At 35.3% G+C, this 16,139-nt stretch overlaps 2 protein-coding genes across 2 annotated transcripts; both read left to right on the top strand.

The window, feature by feature from the left end:
• Window positions 1-830: 830 nt before the first annotated feature.
• LOC127263832 (chromatin-remodeling ATPase INO80) lies at window positions 831-12,122 on the top strand. Its single transcript, XM_051293077.1, has 23 exons — window positions 831-1,224; window positions 1,452-1,539; window positions 1,688-2,063; window positions 2,700-3,135; window positions 3,222-3,422; window positions 3,538-3,648; window positions 3,888-4,312; window positions 4,447-4,555; window positions 4,639-4,719; window positions 4,786-4,958; window positions 5,545-5,670; window positions 6,293-6,454; window positions 6,531-6,588; window positions 7,232-7,462; window positions 7,779-7,925; window positions 8,411-8,929; window positions 9,034-9,291; window positions 9,379-9,486; window positions 10,104-10,198; window positions 10,293-10,449; window positions 10,650-10,847; window positions 10,955-11,098; window positions 11,604-12,122. The coding sequence occupies exons 1-23, from the start codon at window positions 1,177-1,179 to the stop codon at window positions 11,820-11,822; spliced, it is 4,470 nt and encodes a 1,489-aa protein (XP_051149034.1). The 5' UTR covers window positions 831-1,176; the 3' UTR covers window positions 11,823-12,122.
• Window positions 12,123-13,728: 1,606 nt separating this feature from the next.
• LOC127263834 (UDP-URONIC ACID TRANSPORTER 1-like) lies at window positions 13,729-16,042 on the top strand. Its single transcript, XM_051293079.1, has 4 exons — window positions 13,729-14,418; window positions 14,871-14,974; window positions 15,366-15,594; window positions 15,896-16,042. The coding sequence occupies exons 1-4, from the start codon at window positions 13,951-13,953 to the stop codon at window positions 16,040-16,042; spliced, it is 948 nt and encodes a 315-aa protein (XP_051149036.1). The 5' UTR covers window positions 13,729-13,950.
• The last annotated feature ends 97 nt before the right edge of the window (window positions 16,043-16,139 follow it).

Raw genomic sequence — 16,139 nt, 5'->3', positions numbered from 1 at the left:
ATGTTAATTTATAATTATTTATATTATAAGATAATTATTTTCACTAATACATTCTTAATTATCTACTAATTACATCCCTCCTAAAATATGTAGCAGACAAGGTATGTGAGACGAATATAGTAATATATATGATAAAAAATTTAGAATATGTATTTAAATATATTTTAAATACTAAAATATATGAATATCATTTTATAAAGAATAAAATTTTATATAACACAACAAAGCAAAAAAATATTTTTATTTACTTATAATTAACATAATTTATTTTTTTTTGTGTAAAAAATAGTAAGTTTTAAATATAATAAAAACTTATTTATTAAAGAGAGATAGAAATAAAGAAATTTTCAAGTTTGTTAGTTCATGTTAGAAATTTAATTAAATTAAATGGAAGAAAAAAATTTAAATAATTTTAAATAGTCCTACGTGTGATGTTAATTTTATTTATATTTATTAAATATATTTAATATTAATAAATTTATTAAAAATAAGAACATTAACCTAATTTATATAAGACATACTAAAATAAAAAGTCGTATGAACTATAATGTCATAAAAAAAGTATTTCATATGTTCAAAATACCACGTAATACTTTTGCTCTGTCCTAAGTCAATATTTTTAAAATAAAAAATAATTAATTATATTTAAACATCTTACACTTAATTCTATTACATCATTCAAATAAATATATATATTTTTCTTTTATTATATTACTTAATTATCAAATTATTCTATTTAATACAAATATTTGCACTATATTTGATACTAGAAGGTACTACGTTATAAATATATATATATATATATACATGTAAAAATAAAGGGTGGAACAAGAGGCCTTGTAGAGGAGAGAAAAACCTAAGGGTGACAGTGTTGGCAGGCAGGCGCGTGCGTTCACGCCCCTCTCTTTCAAACCGGCTCACGTTAGCAAACACCAGATGCACAACTTCACCTATGTCCGCCCTCACTTCCTTCTTCCCCTTATCCCTTTCGACCGTCCCACCCACGCTCACACCCACACCCCTTTTCATTCTAGGGCTAGGGTTTCCTCAACATCGTCTCCTCGTCTCTCCACAACTTTTCTCCGGCCGCAGAATTTTCTCCTTTTGTTCGCCGTTCTACCCCAATGCTCGCCGTCGGATTCTGGTTTCGTTGCTGCGTAGTCGGTGAGAGGGCTTATGGACTCAAGGTGGAATTATTCTTATGAAAAGTTGTTCAATCTCGAGGTACTTTATGTATGTGCTTTTCAAATTGTATATGGTGTTTTTTGTTCTTGGGCAATTGTGCCCTGCGGATATTGCTTTGGGGATCAATTGCGTCGGGATATTGTTTTTGAATTGGGGATTGTTGTAATTTCGGGACTGCTATTTGGGTATGTTGAATTTTCTTTGATAAATTGGCATGGTTTGTTTTTTGGTTGTTCTTGGTATTGATTCTGGCTTTGTTTTGTCAGCCTTTGATGAACTTTCAACTGCCGAAACAAGACAAGGATTTTGATTATTATGCAAATAGTAGTCAGGACGAGAGCAGAGGTAGCCAAGGTAGGGAATTTGCGTTCATTCATGTGAATGGAAGGGTTTAAATTTGGGGTTTAGGTTCATCCTAAACCTCGGCAAGGGCATATGTTTAATCAACAAATTTCTTGTTGCGCATGGTGATTTTGCATTTTATTATATTTGTTGTGATTAGGAGGAGCAATTGGTGAGCATATGAATGGTAAGATGGCTGAGAGAAGATCCAAAAAGAAGAAGCAGAGGCTGAACACTTATAGCAGCGATGAGGAAGAAGCTGGTACATATAGTCCATATATTTCGGAGGAGCGATATCGTGCAATGCTTGGAGATCACATCCAGAAATACAAAAGGAGACAGAATTACTCGTCGCAGCAAAATCCCGTGACAACAAGAATTGGGACAACGGGAACAAAGAATAAAGATAATAAGCTAGCAAATGATAATAGAGGATTGCACAAGTTTGAAGCTACTTCAGATTTTTTCAACGGCAGTAACTCCCTGAAGACAAATTATCAAGAACCAGATTCTGGGCTGCCATATGGTTCTTCTAGGTTTGTTTCCTTACCACTATTTTCACCATGTATGGGCAATACTCTTAGTAATGATAACATTTGACACATCTTTTTGGAAAATTTGCAGGTTTCAACTTTGTTTTATTAATGAGCTTTAGTAAAATTATTGAATTGAAGTGTTATATGTTGTCTATTAAATAATATATTAATGCCTTGTTTCCATTAATGATTTTTACGTGGCAATAAGTAGAGAAAAGCTTAGCATCTTGATCTTGAGCGAATCTCTCCCATTTGCAACCATGACAATTTTATATTTGGAGTATATTAGCTTTTGGCAAGATACGTTTGAAGGTCAAATTCTGTTTTCGACATTTAAGTTTATAATCTCTCAACTAAGCAATGTGCATCCATACCAATCGTTATGTAATTTGATTGTTGAATGTATGTGTGAAGCTTTCCATTAAAATACGTGACAGAAGCAAAATAAGCTCTCCGATCTATATACTGTTGGAGGAATCACATGATAAATACTAACTTTGTCTACATGATGCTTCTGAACTTACAACTTTTTTTGAATATTTAGTGTAGGAAGCTTTATCTCTGTTAGTACGTAGTTTACATGATGCTTCTGAACTTACAACTTTATTCACTGGGTATTCTAAAAAATATGTGCAGGCCCAATCTCGAGCCTGCCTTTCTTGATATTGGAGATGGCATCACTTATAGAATTCCTCTTCCGTATGAAAAACTGTCCTCATCTCTAAATTTGCCAAGCATGTCAGATATACGGGTGGAGGAATTTTACTTGAAGGGTACCCTCGACTTGGGTTCATTGGATGCAATGATAGCTTCTGATTACAGGTTTCAGAGGAGAGTCAGAGCAGGAATGGCTGATCCCAAGCCCCAATACGAATCTCTTCAGGACAAATTGAGGGCCCAGCAGGGCAATGTCTCTGCTGAAAACTTTAGTTTGAAAATAACTGAAGAAGCATTGCAATCCAATGGCATTCCAGAAGGGGCAGTGGGGCGGATCAGGAGATTCATTTTATCTGAAGGTGGTACATTGCAGGTTAACTATGTGAAAGTTTTGGAGAAAGGGGATACATATGAGGTCAGATAAGTTAAATTTCATCATGCTTGTTTATAGACAATTGAGTTGTGTGGTCATCATTTAAGCTTAAATGCATGTTATTGCAGATTATTGAACGCAGTTTACCAAAGAAACCAAAGGTGAAGAAGGACCCTTCTGTAATTCAGAGGGAAGAAATGGAAAAGATTAGCAAACATTGGGTCAATATAGCTAGGAAAGAAATTCCAAAGCATCACCGAATTTTCACCAACTTTCACAGAAAACAATATACCGATGCGAAGCGGATTTCTGAAACCTGTCAAAGAGAGGTAGTTTTTACTGGAGGAATTTCTTGTCTTTGTCATTTTCTTTATCTAAATGGTAAGTTTTTGAAATTATTCTTGAACCTTAGCTAAAATTGTGGAACTTGCTTCTATCTTTCAGGTTAAAATGAAGGTCAGCAGATCCCTGAAATTTATGAAAGGTGCTTCAATCCGTACAAGGAAGATAGCCAGAGACATGTTAGTATTTTGGAAGAGGGTTGACAAAGAAATGGTATATTTTTTATTGACTTTGTGTTCTGTTTTGTTTCTTTGGATTTTAGCATGCCGATACATCTCTTGTGTGATAATACCAGTTATGGTAAAAACATGTTTTTTCCTGAATACTTGGTCATTCTTTGTGATTAAAAAGAATATTTTAATTGCAATATGGCTCTTGGTAACACACACATCTCTAATTTGTATAGTAAGTTGCATAATGAAATTCTTTTCTGTGAACTTGTCCTCTTAAAGGCTGAGGTACGGAAGAGAGAGGAAAAGGAAGCTGCAGAAGCTTTGAAGCGAGAACAGGAGCTTCGTGAAGCCAAAAGGCAACAGCAAAGACTCAACTTTCTGCTGTCCCAGACTGAGCTTTACAGTCACTTTATGCAGAATAAGACTGCACAAGCATCTGAAGCATTAGCAGTAGATGACGAAAGGTCTGATGACCAAAAAATGCTTCCAATTTCTTCAGAAACTAGGCTGGAGGATGAAGATCCCGAGGATGCTGAACTCAGAAAAGAAGCTCTCCTAGCAGCGCAGGATGCAGTTTCAAAGCAGAAAAGAATGACAAGTGCTTTTGATAATGAATGCTTGAAGCTGAGACAAGTTTCAGATGTTGAGGGTCTTACTCAAGATCCCTCAGTTGCTGAGTCTAGTAACATTGATTTACTGCACCCGTCAGTATCTTTGATCTCTAAACAATTTTCCTTGCATTCTTTAGTTGCCAGAATTATAGGCAGACATAACATCTTCAGGATATTTTATGCATTCTATGATTCTATCTAATTATATATGATGACACTGATATCAGGTCAACTATGCCCGTGGCATCTACGGTGCAGACACCTGAGCTGTTTAAGGGCTCTCTCAAAGAATATCAGTTGAAAGGTCTTCAATGGCTTGTAAACTGTTATGAACAGGTACTAAGATGCCCAATGCCCATTTTTAATATTCTACCAGATAGAATCTTACATTTTTTATTTTTTATTTTTTATTTTTTCAGGGCTTGAATGGTATTCTTGCTGATGAAATGGGCTTGGGCAAGACAATTCAAGCCATGGCATTCTTGGCTCATTTGGCTGAGGTATTAATCAATATTTTGAGATTTTATATCTAATTCATTGATTTACTTACCAGTTCTCCTGTGCAGGAAAAAAATATTTGGGGGCCTTTTTTGGTTGTTGCCCCTGCTTCTGTCTTGAGTAACTGGGCTGATGAAATCAGTCGTTTTTGCCCTGACTTGAAGACTCTTCCATATTGGGGTGGTCTTCAGGAGCGTACAATACTTAGGAAAAACATAAATCCAAAACGTCTCTATCGAAGGTGATCAACTGTTTTCAAGGTCCCCTTGGCTTTAATTTTGATTGGCTGTTGCTTCAACAGGTTGTTTGGTCTTACCTGATAATGCACTTTAAATTCGTAACCTTTTAGATTAATTGTAAGGTTTACTGGTACACGTTATTCTACATCATGTTTCATGGTATGGTCATGAGAGACCAAATATGCCTAATAATGCAAATACAATCTGCTGTAACTACAGTTTCCAATATGTTTTATGTACCATGAAAGTCTGCTTAAGTGCATATTATGAACCATGTACTGGTACAAATAGTAGCTGGGGTAGCTTTCAAACCATGTTGCATAAGTCACTAATGTTGCCTCTGTGATAATTTGAAATAATCACTTTTATCAACTTGGGTAATTATTGTCAATTTTGGAAGATCCATATGTGCTGTGACTGGTCTCATATTTCATGGCCATGGGAAATTGAGAAGATCTATGTTCTATAATTCAGACTTTGACTGATAACTTGAAAAGGATTGGGTGTCAGACATTGTCATTTTTCTGGCTTAAAAAATTCAATAGATGGTGATGTTGGTTTTACTAACGGCTGTTGTTAACTTTTTAGGGAGGCTGGATTTCACATTCTCATTACTAGTTACCAGCTGTTAGTTTCTGATGAAAAGTATTTTCGACGTGTAAAATGGCAATACATGGTGTTGGATGAAGCCCAGGCAATCAAGAGTTCAAACAGGTTAGATCATTTATATTTATTGCCTGTCAAGTTATAAGCCATACAATAAAATTGCAATTTGATTAATGTTCCATGTATTTTGTACCAGACACCTATAAATATTTTCACCATGTGTTGTGTGCCTATTAACTTGTGTGATTGATCACCGAAGCTGTTGAGTGCTATAATGGTTATTAAGTGTGCAATTCCTGTCTTGTTAAATTGCCCCATATGCTGGAAGTATGCAATGATTTAATGTTTTAGGAACTTTTGTTGTTGAGGGTGCAACTAGAATGAGAACAAATTGATGAAAGACAAAAAGTAAACCATATCAGCTTTTGTGCACAGTCGAGAAAGTGAGGTTTTGTTATGCATGATTAAATTATCAATTTTCTATTTTATTTTATTTTTTAATGAATTTTGTGGATTCTTCTTTTTGTTTAACTTGATATTATTCTTGACTACCACACCTTTGAGACATGCTGGTTTATCATTTTAACTGAAATTTCAATAATTAATTGTTGGTGGTGTTTTAGTTTAGGATTTTTTTTGTAAGCTTAACTATTAAATCGTGTATACCTATATACATGGAGTAACAATTTTAAATGTATCTTCAATAACAATGTTCGTGTTATGATTGCAGCATAAGATGGAAAACACTGCTCAGTTTCAATTGTCGAAACCGATTACTGCTGACTGGTACACCAATTCAAAATAACATGGCTGAACTATGGGCGCTTCTACATTTTATTATGCCTACTTTGTTTGATAACCATGAGCAGTTCAATGAGTGGTTTTCAAAGGGGTATGTTTCTCCTCAAAGGTGTAAACCTCTCCAAGTTTTCATTTATATTTCCTCATTATTTCCTCTGTTATTACAGAATTGAGGGTCATGCAGAGCATGGTGGGACGTTGAATGAACACCAGCTGAATCGATTGGTAAGCACTGGATTAACGCATGATTTTAATATCTCAGTCTGGGAAGTTGTGTTAACTGCAGAGCACATTGTGCACGTTACTTTTTTGCCATTACTGTCGGTGCAATGGCTCCATAATGTTATAGCAGCTATTTTTAGGTGTCATGTGATGGTTGTTTTTTTTTGGACAGACCATTAAATGATTGTTACAAGAAATGCACATCATCTGCACTAATAATTTTTAATCTTGTGGTCTACCCATTCTATATTTTAGTTGTGGATTATTATGGATAAACTAAAGTTTCTTCTCATGTTTCTTTGCTGTAAAATTCGAAACCCGATGTCTTTTACTTAATTATATTTTGGATATATCATATATGATCTGATTTCATTTAATTATTACGGTGTTGTCCACCCAACTTTCTGGAACAGCATGCAATTCTGAAAATGCAAATCATCTGCACTAATAATTTTTAACCTTATGGTCTACCCATTCTATAATTGAGTTATGGATTATTATGGATAAAGCTAAAGTTTCTTCACATGTTTCTTTGTTGTAAAATTTGAAGCCCGATGTATTTTACTTAGTTAAATTTTGGATATATATTATATGATCTGATTTCTTTTAATTCTTACTCTGGTGGCTACCCAACTTTCTGGAACAGCATGCAATTCTGAAACCTTTCATGCTGCGGAGGGTTAAGAAGGATGTGATCTCGGAACTGACAGGAAAAACTGAAATTACAGTGCACTGTATATTAAGTTCGCGCCAACAAGCTTTTTATCAAGCTATAAAGAACAAGATTTCCCTTGCTGAGTTGTTCGATGGAAACCGTGGGCATCTTAATGAGAAAAAAATTCTGAATCTGATGAACATTGTCATCCAGCTGAGGAAGGTAGTGATTTTGATTGTATGGTGGATTCTATGTTAAGTTTCATTTGAATAAGAGATGTCACTTTGAACACACAAGGCTGTGCTTTTGATTTCACCATCCAATCCTTTGCTCAGCAAAGATTGTTATACATAATTTGTGATATAGAATGGATTAATAACTTGTGGACTTCCTTAAACTGGAAAGGGAAATCTGAATATTAGGTGGAGGAAGTCTCTCTTATATGTGTGTGCATGTTTTGCATGTATATAGGGAGATTTCTGGACTTATTTTACTTCCTAACTGATGTCTTACTGTGGTGCTTTGCTCTACACTTCAGGTGTGCAATCACCCAGAATTATTTGAGAGAAATGAGGGAAGCACATACTTCTATTTTGGAGAGATTCCGAATTCTCTTTTGCCTCCTCCCTTTGGTGAACTGGAAGTAATTTTCTATTCTGGAGCTAGAAATCCTATCTCTTATAAGGTAATTGCAAGCTACTATTTTTTAGTAATATTCTTCTGCTTTGCAACCCTAATATTTCATAGAAGAACATTGAGTATGATGAGTATGTGCAAATACTCTGTTATCCAGTGTTGACTCAAGGATAAATATGGACTAAGATAAAATATCAAAGTTTAAACACACATTTACTATTAACCACTCAAGGGTTCTTTGCTTTCAACTTCTATGTGAAACAATATTACGGCTCAATGGAGTAAGGAAGATCTGGGATTCATTTTTCTCAAAACTTACATTCATGTTTCTTTAAACATGTCATTCTTAACATGGGGATTTCTTTGTGTGATTTTTCATATACTTTGAATATCATGCAAAAAGTTCATTTGTAGGATAAGGTTAGTTCCTTGAGTTACTTGTATGATCCAAGTATCAAGAGTATAATGAGTGTATTGCCATGTGAAGTACTAAAGTATTCAAATTATAACAAATATTTGTTCCAACTCTTTTAGATGCCAAAGTTGGTGTACCAAGAAGTGGGTGAGGCCTCGAAAATTCATTATTTAGAATCTGACCGAAGATTATGCGGGAAGTCACTTGTGAAGCTTTTTAACATATTTTCTCCTGAGAATATCTACAATTCTTCTCTCCAACAAAGTGAAGCATTTGGATTCTCCCGTCTTATTGATTTGTCGCCAGCAGAAATGTCGTACTTGGCCACTAGTTCTTTTATGGAGAGGTTATTGTTCTCAGTTTTGAGGTCAGATCGCCAATTTCTGGATGGAATATTGGACATGATGTTGGAGACTGATGACAGCAATGACATTGGCACAGAGAAGGTCAGAGCAGTCACACGGATGCTGCTAATGCCGTGTAAGTCGCAGGCAAATTTACTCCAAAGAAGTCTTGCAACAGGTCCTACGGGTGCTCTTTTTGAGTCTCTAGTCATGCCTTATCAAGATAGGATACTATCTAATGTCAAGATAATACATTCAGTATACTCTTTCATCCCAAGGACTAGAGCACCACCTGTAAGTGCTAATAGAAATCATTATGCTTTGTGACATTTAAAATAGTGAGATTTTTATGTATAATAAATACCGAAGCCTGTATGAATGCTTTTCTTTGCAACCAGATAAATGTCCGTTGTTCTGATAGAGAGTGTGCATACAAAATGACTGAAGAGTGGCATCATCCCTGGCTTAAGAGATTATTGGTTGGATTTGCTCGGACATCCAACTTTAATGGCCCAAAAATGCCAACAGCCCCTCACCCATTGATTCAAGAGATTGATGCTGAGTTACCTATTTCACAGCCAGCTCTACAGCTTACATATAATGTTTTTGGATCTTGTCCACCGATGCAGCCATTTGACCCTGCGAAGATGCTCACAGTGCGTTCTTCATAACTATGCATTTCTTTTAACTGCTTCATGAGTTAAGTGGACCTTTATGATATAACATGTTTTCTGTTTCTCCAGGACTCGGGAAAGCTTCAGACACTTGATATATTGCTAAAGCGTCTGCGTGCTGAAAATCATCGTGTTCTTCTGTTTGCACAAATGACAAAAATGCTTAATATCCTAGAGGTATATTTTACTTCACTCTTGTCATAGTCTACCATTTGAAAAATAAAAAATGCAAACTCTTTCCTATTTCCTAGCTAAAATGCCCTTCATCTTTGACGACAAAATAGATGTAGATGTGTGTGAGAAATAGTTGAAAAAAGAAATAAATATTGTATAGAAATATACTACATATAATTTGTAAAATAACTTACACAAGTAACAAATGGAATAGGTTTTCTGAAAGTATCATTTCTTCACCATGAGAGGTTACTGAGAAATAGCATCATGCTTAGCTGCATTCCGCAGGGTTAACCATTTATTTAATATTACTCCATTGAGAGGTTACTGAGAAATAGCGTCATGCTAATTGTGGACCATTGTTTAAATCTGAGTCTCTTTTACTAATCAGCCATTGGTGATACTGATATTCTTTTCTTGGAAGCCCAAGGCTTCCTGCCTACACTTTTAACCTGTATTCAGTGTTAAATTATGTTACGTTTACACAAATTTGATTGGTTAAGTGGTTGTTTATATTGTTATTTATTTAGAATTAATAAATTTATTCTTCAAATCAGCATATCATTACTTCTCTTAGTGCTCTTACTAATTTACCATTGATACTACCACATTGTTTGCAGGACTATATGAATTACAGGAAGTACAGATATTTGAGGCTTGATGGATCATCCACAATTATGGATCGTCGAGATATGGTGAAAGATTTCCAGCATAGGTGCGCAGTTATGTGATGTGCTTGATATATTTTTTATATCTCTTATTTTTTGGACACACCCTTTCCTAAGCTGTCTGCCATTTTTTTCTGTCAGGAGTGACATCTTTGTATTCTTGCTGAGCACCAGAGCTGGTGGGCTTGGAATTAACTTGACAGCTGCCGACACTGTTATATTCTATGAAAGTGATTGGAATCCAACTTTGGATTTGCAAGCAATGGATAGAGCTCATCGTCTGGGCCAAACTAAGGATGTCAGTTTCTTATACCTTTACCATCTCTTGGAGCTAAGAACAAGCAGTTCAATTTCTGATATTTTGCCAGTTTTATAGCAGCAGTTTTTATTTTTTTTTCCAACTCTATCTCATGCTAATTCTGATTGAAAAATTTGTCTTTCTTTATTAAGTCAAGTTTGCTTGATTCCCATTCTGAAAGACATCTTTCTGCTGTGTAGGTAACTGTGTATCGTCTAATATGTAAAGAGACTGTAGAGGAAAAGATTCTACAGAGAGCCAGTCAGAAGAGCACTGTCCAACAGCTTGTCATGACTGGCGGTCATGTGCAGGGTGACCTTTTAGCACCAGAAGATGTCGTGTCACTATTGATTGATGATACCCAGCTGGAGCAGAAACTAAAAGAAGTGTCACAACAGGTGGGTAGTGCTTTTGAGCTTAATACTGTGACCAATTTCTTTATATTATAGATTTAACATCGAATGCCTGAGCTTTTTGAAAATTTTGGCCTCATGACTGTGATCAGGCAAAAGATAGACAGAAGAAGAAAGGCAGCAGCTCAAAGGGCATACGGATTGATGCTGAAGGCGGAGCATCTTTGGAGGACTACGAACTAGATAAGGATTATGAGCCCCCTGATCATGATAAGTCGAAGTCGAGCAGTAAAAAGGTAATAAATCAAGTCTATACTACTTGACTGAATAGTATAACTAGATTTTCCTCTATATTATGCCTACACCTCCCCCCCCCCCCCCCAGTGATTCTTATGCTACTTTGTATGGATTCGGAAACTGAAAACTAAGTAGTACTTCAATATACAAGTATGGTAGGTTAAAAGTACTATGAGGGTACTGTGAGAAATTTATTAAGAAGTTATAAATTAATCGTAAGGTAGACAAAGTAGTGATGAATTGGTTATTATGTGTTAAACAGGGGTAATAAATTGTGAGTAGATAAAATTATTCACTATAAATTTCCAAAAAAATGAAAACTGACATTTTGTTGTTACTCCTCTTCAGTATTTTGAGCAGAGACATGAATTTGTGTTCCAAAAGCGAAGAAAATTTATTGATTTTGTTTGTGCGATGTTCCTCCAAGAGCATGGGTTTTGTGTATAGAAATAAACTCTACTATTATTATATTCCGAACCAACTAATGCCTATAAATCTGTGCAGAGGAAAGCTGCAACCGAGAAGCAAACACAGTCTAAGTCAAGGGCACAGAAGGGTTCCAAACAGGGCGACCCAACTTCGCCAAATGCAGCCATGATGGACTATGAGCTTGATGAGCCCCCACAGAACACCGACACCGTACAGCAAAGGCCGAAGAGATTGAAAAGACCAACAAAGAGCGTAAATGAGAACATCGAACCTGCATTCACACCCCCTTCCTAACATCATTCAACACTGCTGCTCAGAACTGTCTACTACTGAAACAGGAACGCCTTTGTTGGCTCGGTCGGGATTGAAGAATGCAAATTTTTGTGGGAGGAGGAAAGTTGAGAGCAGATTTGTATAGTAGACTTGTAAAATTGAGCTTTTGGAGGGTTTATTCCATGAAACTGATTGTATAGCAGCTCTATAGTAGATTCTGAATATTTAGCACACTATTTATGAGTGTGTTAACTGGAACAAAATCTCCTTTTTCACACAACTTCAAAGAATTTTGATAGATATATTCTTTTTGTTTTTTTTTTCCTATTTTTTGTTCATTTTATATGAACGGAGAAGTATGCAACAGGAGGTTTATATTTTTGCTTGTATCATAAATTCATAGGCGGACTAAATTACTATTTCAACTATTTATAACATTTTTTTTTTTTTACTTTTGTAGTTCCATTAGCAGACTAGGTTTGGCAGCCATTGATATTGGAAATTAATTATTTTTTAATATATATATATATTTAATATTAAAATGAATGATTCATATAGTCTTCTGCTCCGTTGTAAGATTATGAAGCATGAGAAATAGTTGTATTATGCATTAAAAATTTTGATTTATATATATAAAAAAGTTGTGTTTTGATGTGTACACAATGGAAAATAGTTGTAGAGAGTTATTTATCATGTTGAGCACGTAATGGGAAACTTTAAATAATACTATGTATATATTTGAGCAAGCAGCCAACAACTATAAACAAATAGTATATAATAATGAATGGACAAGTTGAAGTTGCTATAGTACTGGAAGTAGGCTCAAGGCATAATTCATCTTCCATTTCATAGCTCTAATTAGAATGAATCCTATAGTATTATAGTATTCCAACTTGAAGAGTAAAGTTAACTTACATAATAGTTTGACTTCATAGATATTTTATAACAAAGAACAATACTCCCTCACTCCATCATATTTACTCTATTCGGTATTAAAATAGTAAAAAAATAATGAGTATTTTTTAAAATTTAATTAGTAATTAAAAAGAATAAAGAATAAAAATATAATAAAATTAGTATCATTTATTATTGTAAATAAATATTAAATAAAAAATAATATTTACATATTGATTTTTACTTTTTCAAACATAATAATATAACAAATCTAACTCATAAGTCCATATCTACACCACTATTTTTCATTTAGTACAATATGTATAGGTGTTGTATCTCTATATTGAGTTCAGTGTTAGCATAATTATATTTTGTCAGTTAATCTCTATATCATTTTGTTTGTTATTGTATCATTTGTTGTTTATCCCTCTATGGTATATTGCTGATTCATATAACATATTTGTATTATATTAATATAATATATGCATTGTCTTTTTTTTTTTTTTCTTTTATCATGTGTAATTTATTCATATACTATTATATAGTTTCAACATTACGCCACGGTCAATTGTATTCATGTTTAGTTAAGGTCATTTTTATTTACAAGCAATTATAATTTTATGTTAAAATTTTTAAATTATATATATATTTTAATATAATACAATATTCGAGGATGAGCTATTGTTTTGAACACAGGCGTATTCGTTCTGAATTAGCAGCCAAATAAGTGTATGTAGCAGCCAAATCTTATATGTAACAGCCACATAAGCTAATACTGTTAAAATTTTGAACGGTAAAACTACAAATGATAAGAATATTTTGGATGAAACTAATTTTCATAATTATTTTTTAAGTAGAACCAAAAAAAAAAAAAAAAAAAAGTTTGAATGAAGTTAAAATTAATTTTTGCTTTTATTACTATTATTATTTTTTTAAGAGTACGTAACTAGTAACAAAACATATTTATGGAAATATTATCTAAAATTAAATATTATAGATACAACCCTGTGTGTGTATGCTATGTCTATGTGCGTGTATCTCGGTGGCCAAATTCACGCATTCATTCCTTCTTCTCTCTTCCTTTCCTCCCACACTCCTCCACTCTCACACCATTTTCCCTTCCCTGTCACGCCTAACTGCTATGCCTATGCTATTGCTATTGCTCCTCCATTGAATATATTCATTCGCAGCAGGCACTGCCGCCATTGTTGGTTTCCGAGTTGAACAACTTATATAAAAAAAAAAACAAAGAAAAATGTCGGCAGCAGCTGCTCACTCGGCGGCGTCGAGGAAGCAGGCGGTATTCATCACCTCTTTGATCGTGCTGTGGTACGCCACCAACATCGGCGTCCTCCTCCTCAACAAATTCCTCCTATCCAACTATGGATTCGCCTATCCAATCTTCCTCACAATGTGCCACATGTCTGCCTGCGCCGTCCTCAGCTACGTCTCCATAATCTTCCTCAAGATCGTCCCCGTCCAACGCATCAAATCGCGTCACCAATTCATTCGGATCGCCACGCTCAGCATCGTCTTCTGCGCCTCCGTCGTCGGCGGGAACATCTCGCTCAGGTATCTCCCCGTCAGCTTCAACCAAGCTGTCGGTGCCACAACGCCGTTCTTCACGGCGCTGTTCGCATATCTTATGACGCTCAAGAGAGAGGCCTGGGTCACCTATGGTTGCCTCGTGCCTGTTGTCACTGGAGTCGTCATTGCCAGTGGGGTATGTACGTCTCGTCTCTCTCTCTGTCTCTGTTTATGCTTTCCATTTCAATTCACTTCGATTTTGCAACGCAAAATCAATCTGCTCCCTACCCTGTTGCGTGATTATGATTTTCGTGGTGGTGATTTAGAAGAGGAAACTACATATTCTTGACTGAATGAATGAAGATCAGATCTACGACTTTTTGGTGGTTGATTTTGTTGGTATGGATCTGGTTATTGTCGTGTGAAAATCAATTCCAATTGAGTGCTTACTTCTTGAGAAAAAAGGATCGATTATGAGCTGATTTTGCTGCAATCACATGTTGCTGTTTAGGCTGATATTGAATTGGAGTACATGTGGCTTGAAAATTTCATTACACAAAATAAGCATCCTGACGTTTTCTGGTGTTGATTTTTTTTGTTTCTAGAATTTCATGAGTTTTGAAACTTTGGTTGCGGTTGCGGCTGCAGGGTGAGCCGGGGTTCCATTTGTATGGATTTATCATGTGCATTAGTGCGACTGCAGCTCGAGCGTTCAAGTCTGTGTTACAAGGTGTCCTCCTCTCTAATGAAGGGTAAATTTTCTTACCCTTGTTTGTGTGTATTCTTAGGAAATATTATCAGAAAATGTGAGTATTCATTCATTGGATATGCAAAGAATCAAAGATTGTATAGCTTTGTGGTTTCTTTTGTTTGGGTATCTTACTCAAGATTGAGAAAAGAGATTTCGCAAATCTACATTCTGTTCCTAGTTCATGTCTTTGCGCTGCCCCTGTCCCTGATTTAGTAGGCGTGGTGTTCTTACTTTGGAATTGAATTTGGATCTTAGCAGCTGAGAAATTCTTGAATTTGTGGCAATGATTGGTAGTTTCAGTAACAACATTTAGGAAACTCATATTGCATTCCTTCCTGTATCTTCTACTGAGGTTCACTTTTAACTCCAAAGAATGTCAATTATTATTGCAGGGAAAGGTTGAACTCCATGAATTTGATGCTCTATATGTCGCCCATTGCTGTTATTGTTTTGCTCCCTGTAGCCATTTTCATGGAACCCAATGTGTTTGGTGTTGCCATTTCACTTGGGTTGGAGCACAAGTTTGTGTTGTTTCTTCTTCTGTTAAACTCGGCAATGGCTTATGGAGCCAACTTATGCAATTTTTTAGTGACAAAGCATACTAGTGCCCTTACTCTTCAGGTTCTCTTTCTCTCTCACTCAATCATGTTTAAGATGCCAATAAATTTTTATGTCTAAGATCATAGGAAAGGTGTAGATAGTTAATGAATTGCACAGGCTGATGTTATTTGGAATCTAAAATCCAATGTCTGAGAAGCTTTATATCTGCTGTTCAAATCTGACCCTATATAAAAGATAGATCATACTATGACTTAAGTTGTACTAGTGATCTTGTTTTGGGCACTCTGAATGCCATTGGTATGTAAATTACATTGAGAAAGGCATGATCTGCCAACTAACTTACTTTCTGAAATCTGGCCAGGTTTTGGGCAACGCAAAGGGCGCTGTGGCTGTGGTTATATCAATTCTAATATTCCACAACCCCGTAACCTTCATGGGCATTTTTGGTTACACCATGACTGTTATGGGAGTTGTTGCATATGGAGAATCCAAGAGAAGATACAAGTAGAGCCCTATGAGCATAGGCAATAGCTCGAATTATAGTATACATATAGTTCATGCAAAGGTCAGTAAGTTTAGACTTGGATCTTGTGATGTTGTACCTC

The sequence above is a fragment of the Andrographis paniculata genome, unplaced genomic scaffold, assembly GCF_009805555.1.
Source record: "Andrographis paniculata isolate CXL003 unplaced genomic scaffold, ASM980555v1 Contig69END, whole genome shotgun sequence".
Lineage (NCBI taxonomy): Eukaryota > Viridiplantae > Streptophyta > Magnoliopsida > Lamiales > Acanthaceae > Andrographis > Andrographis paniculata.
Note: the sequence above shows the minus strand (reverse complement) of the source record. Positions and strands in the feature narration are given on the sequence as shown.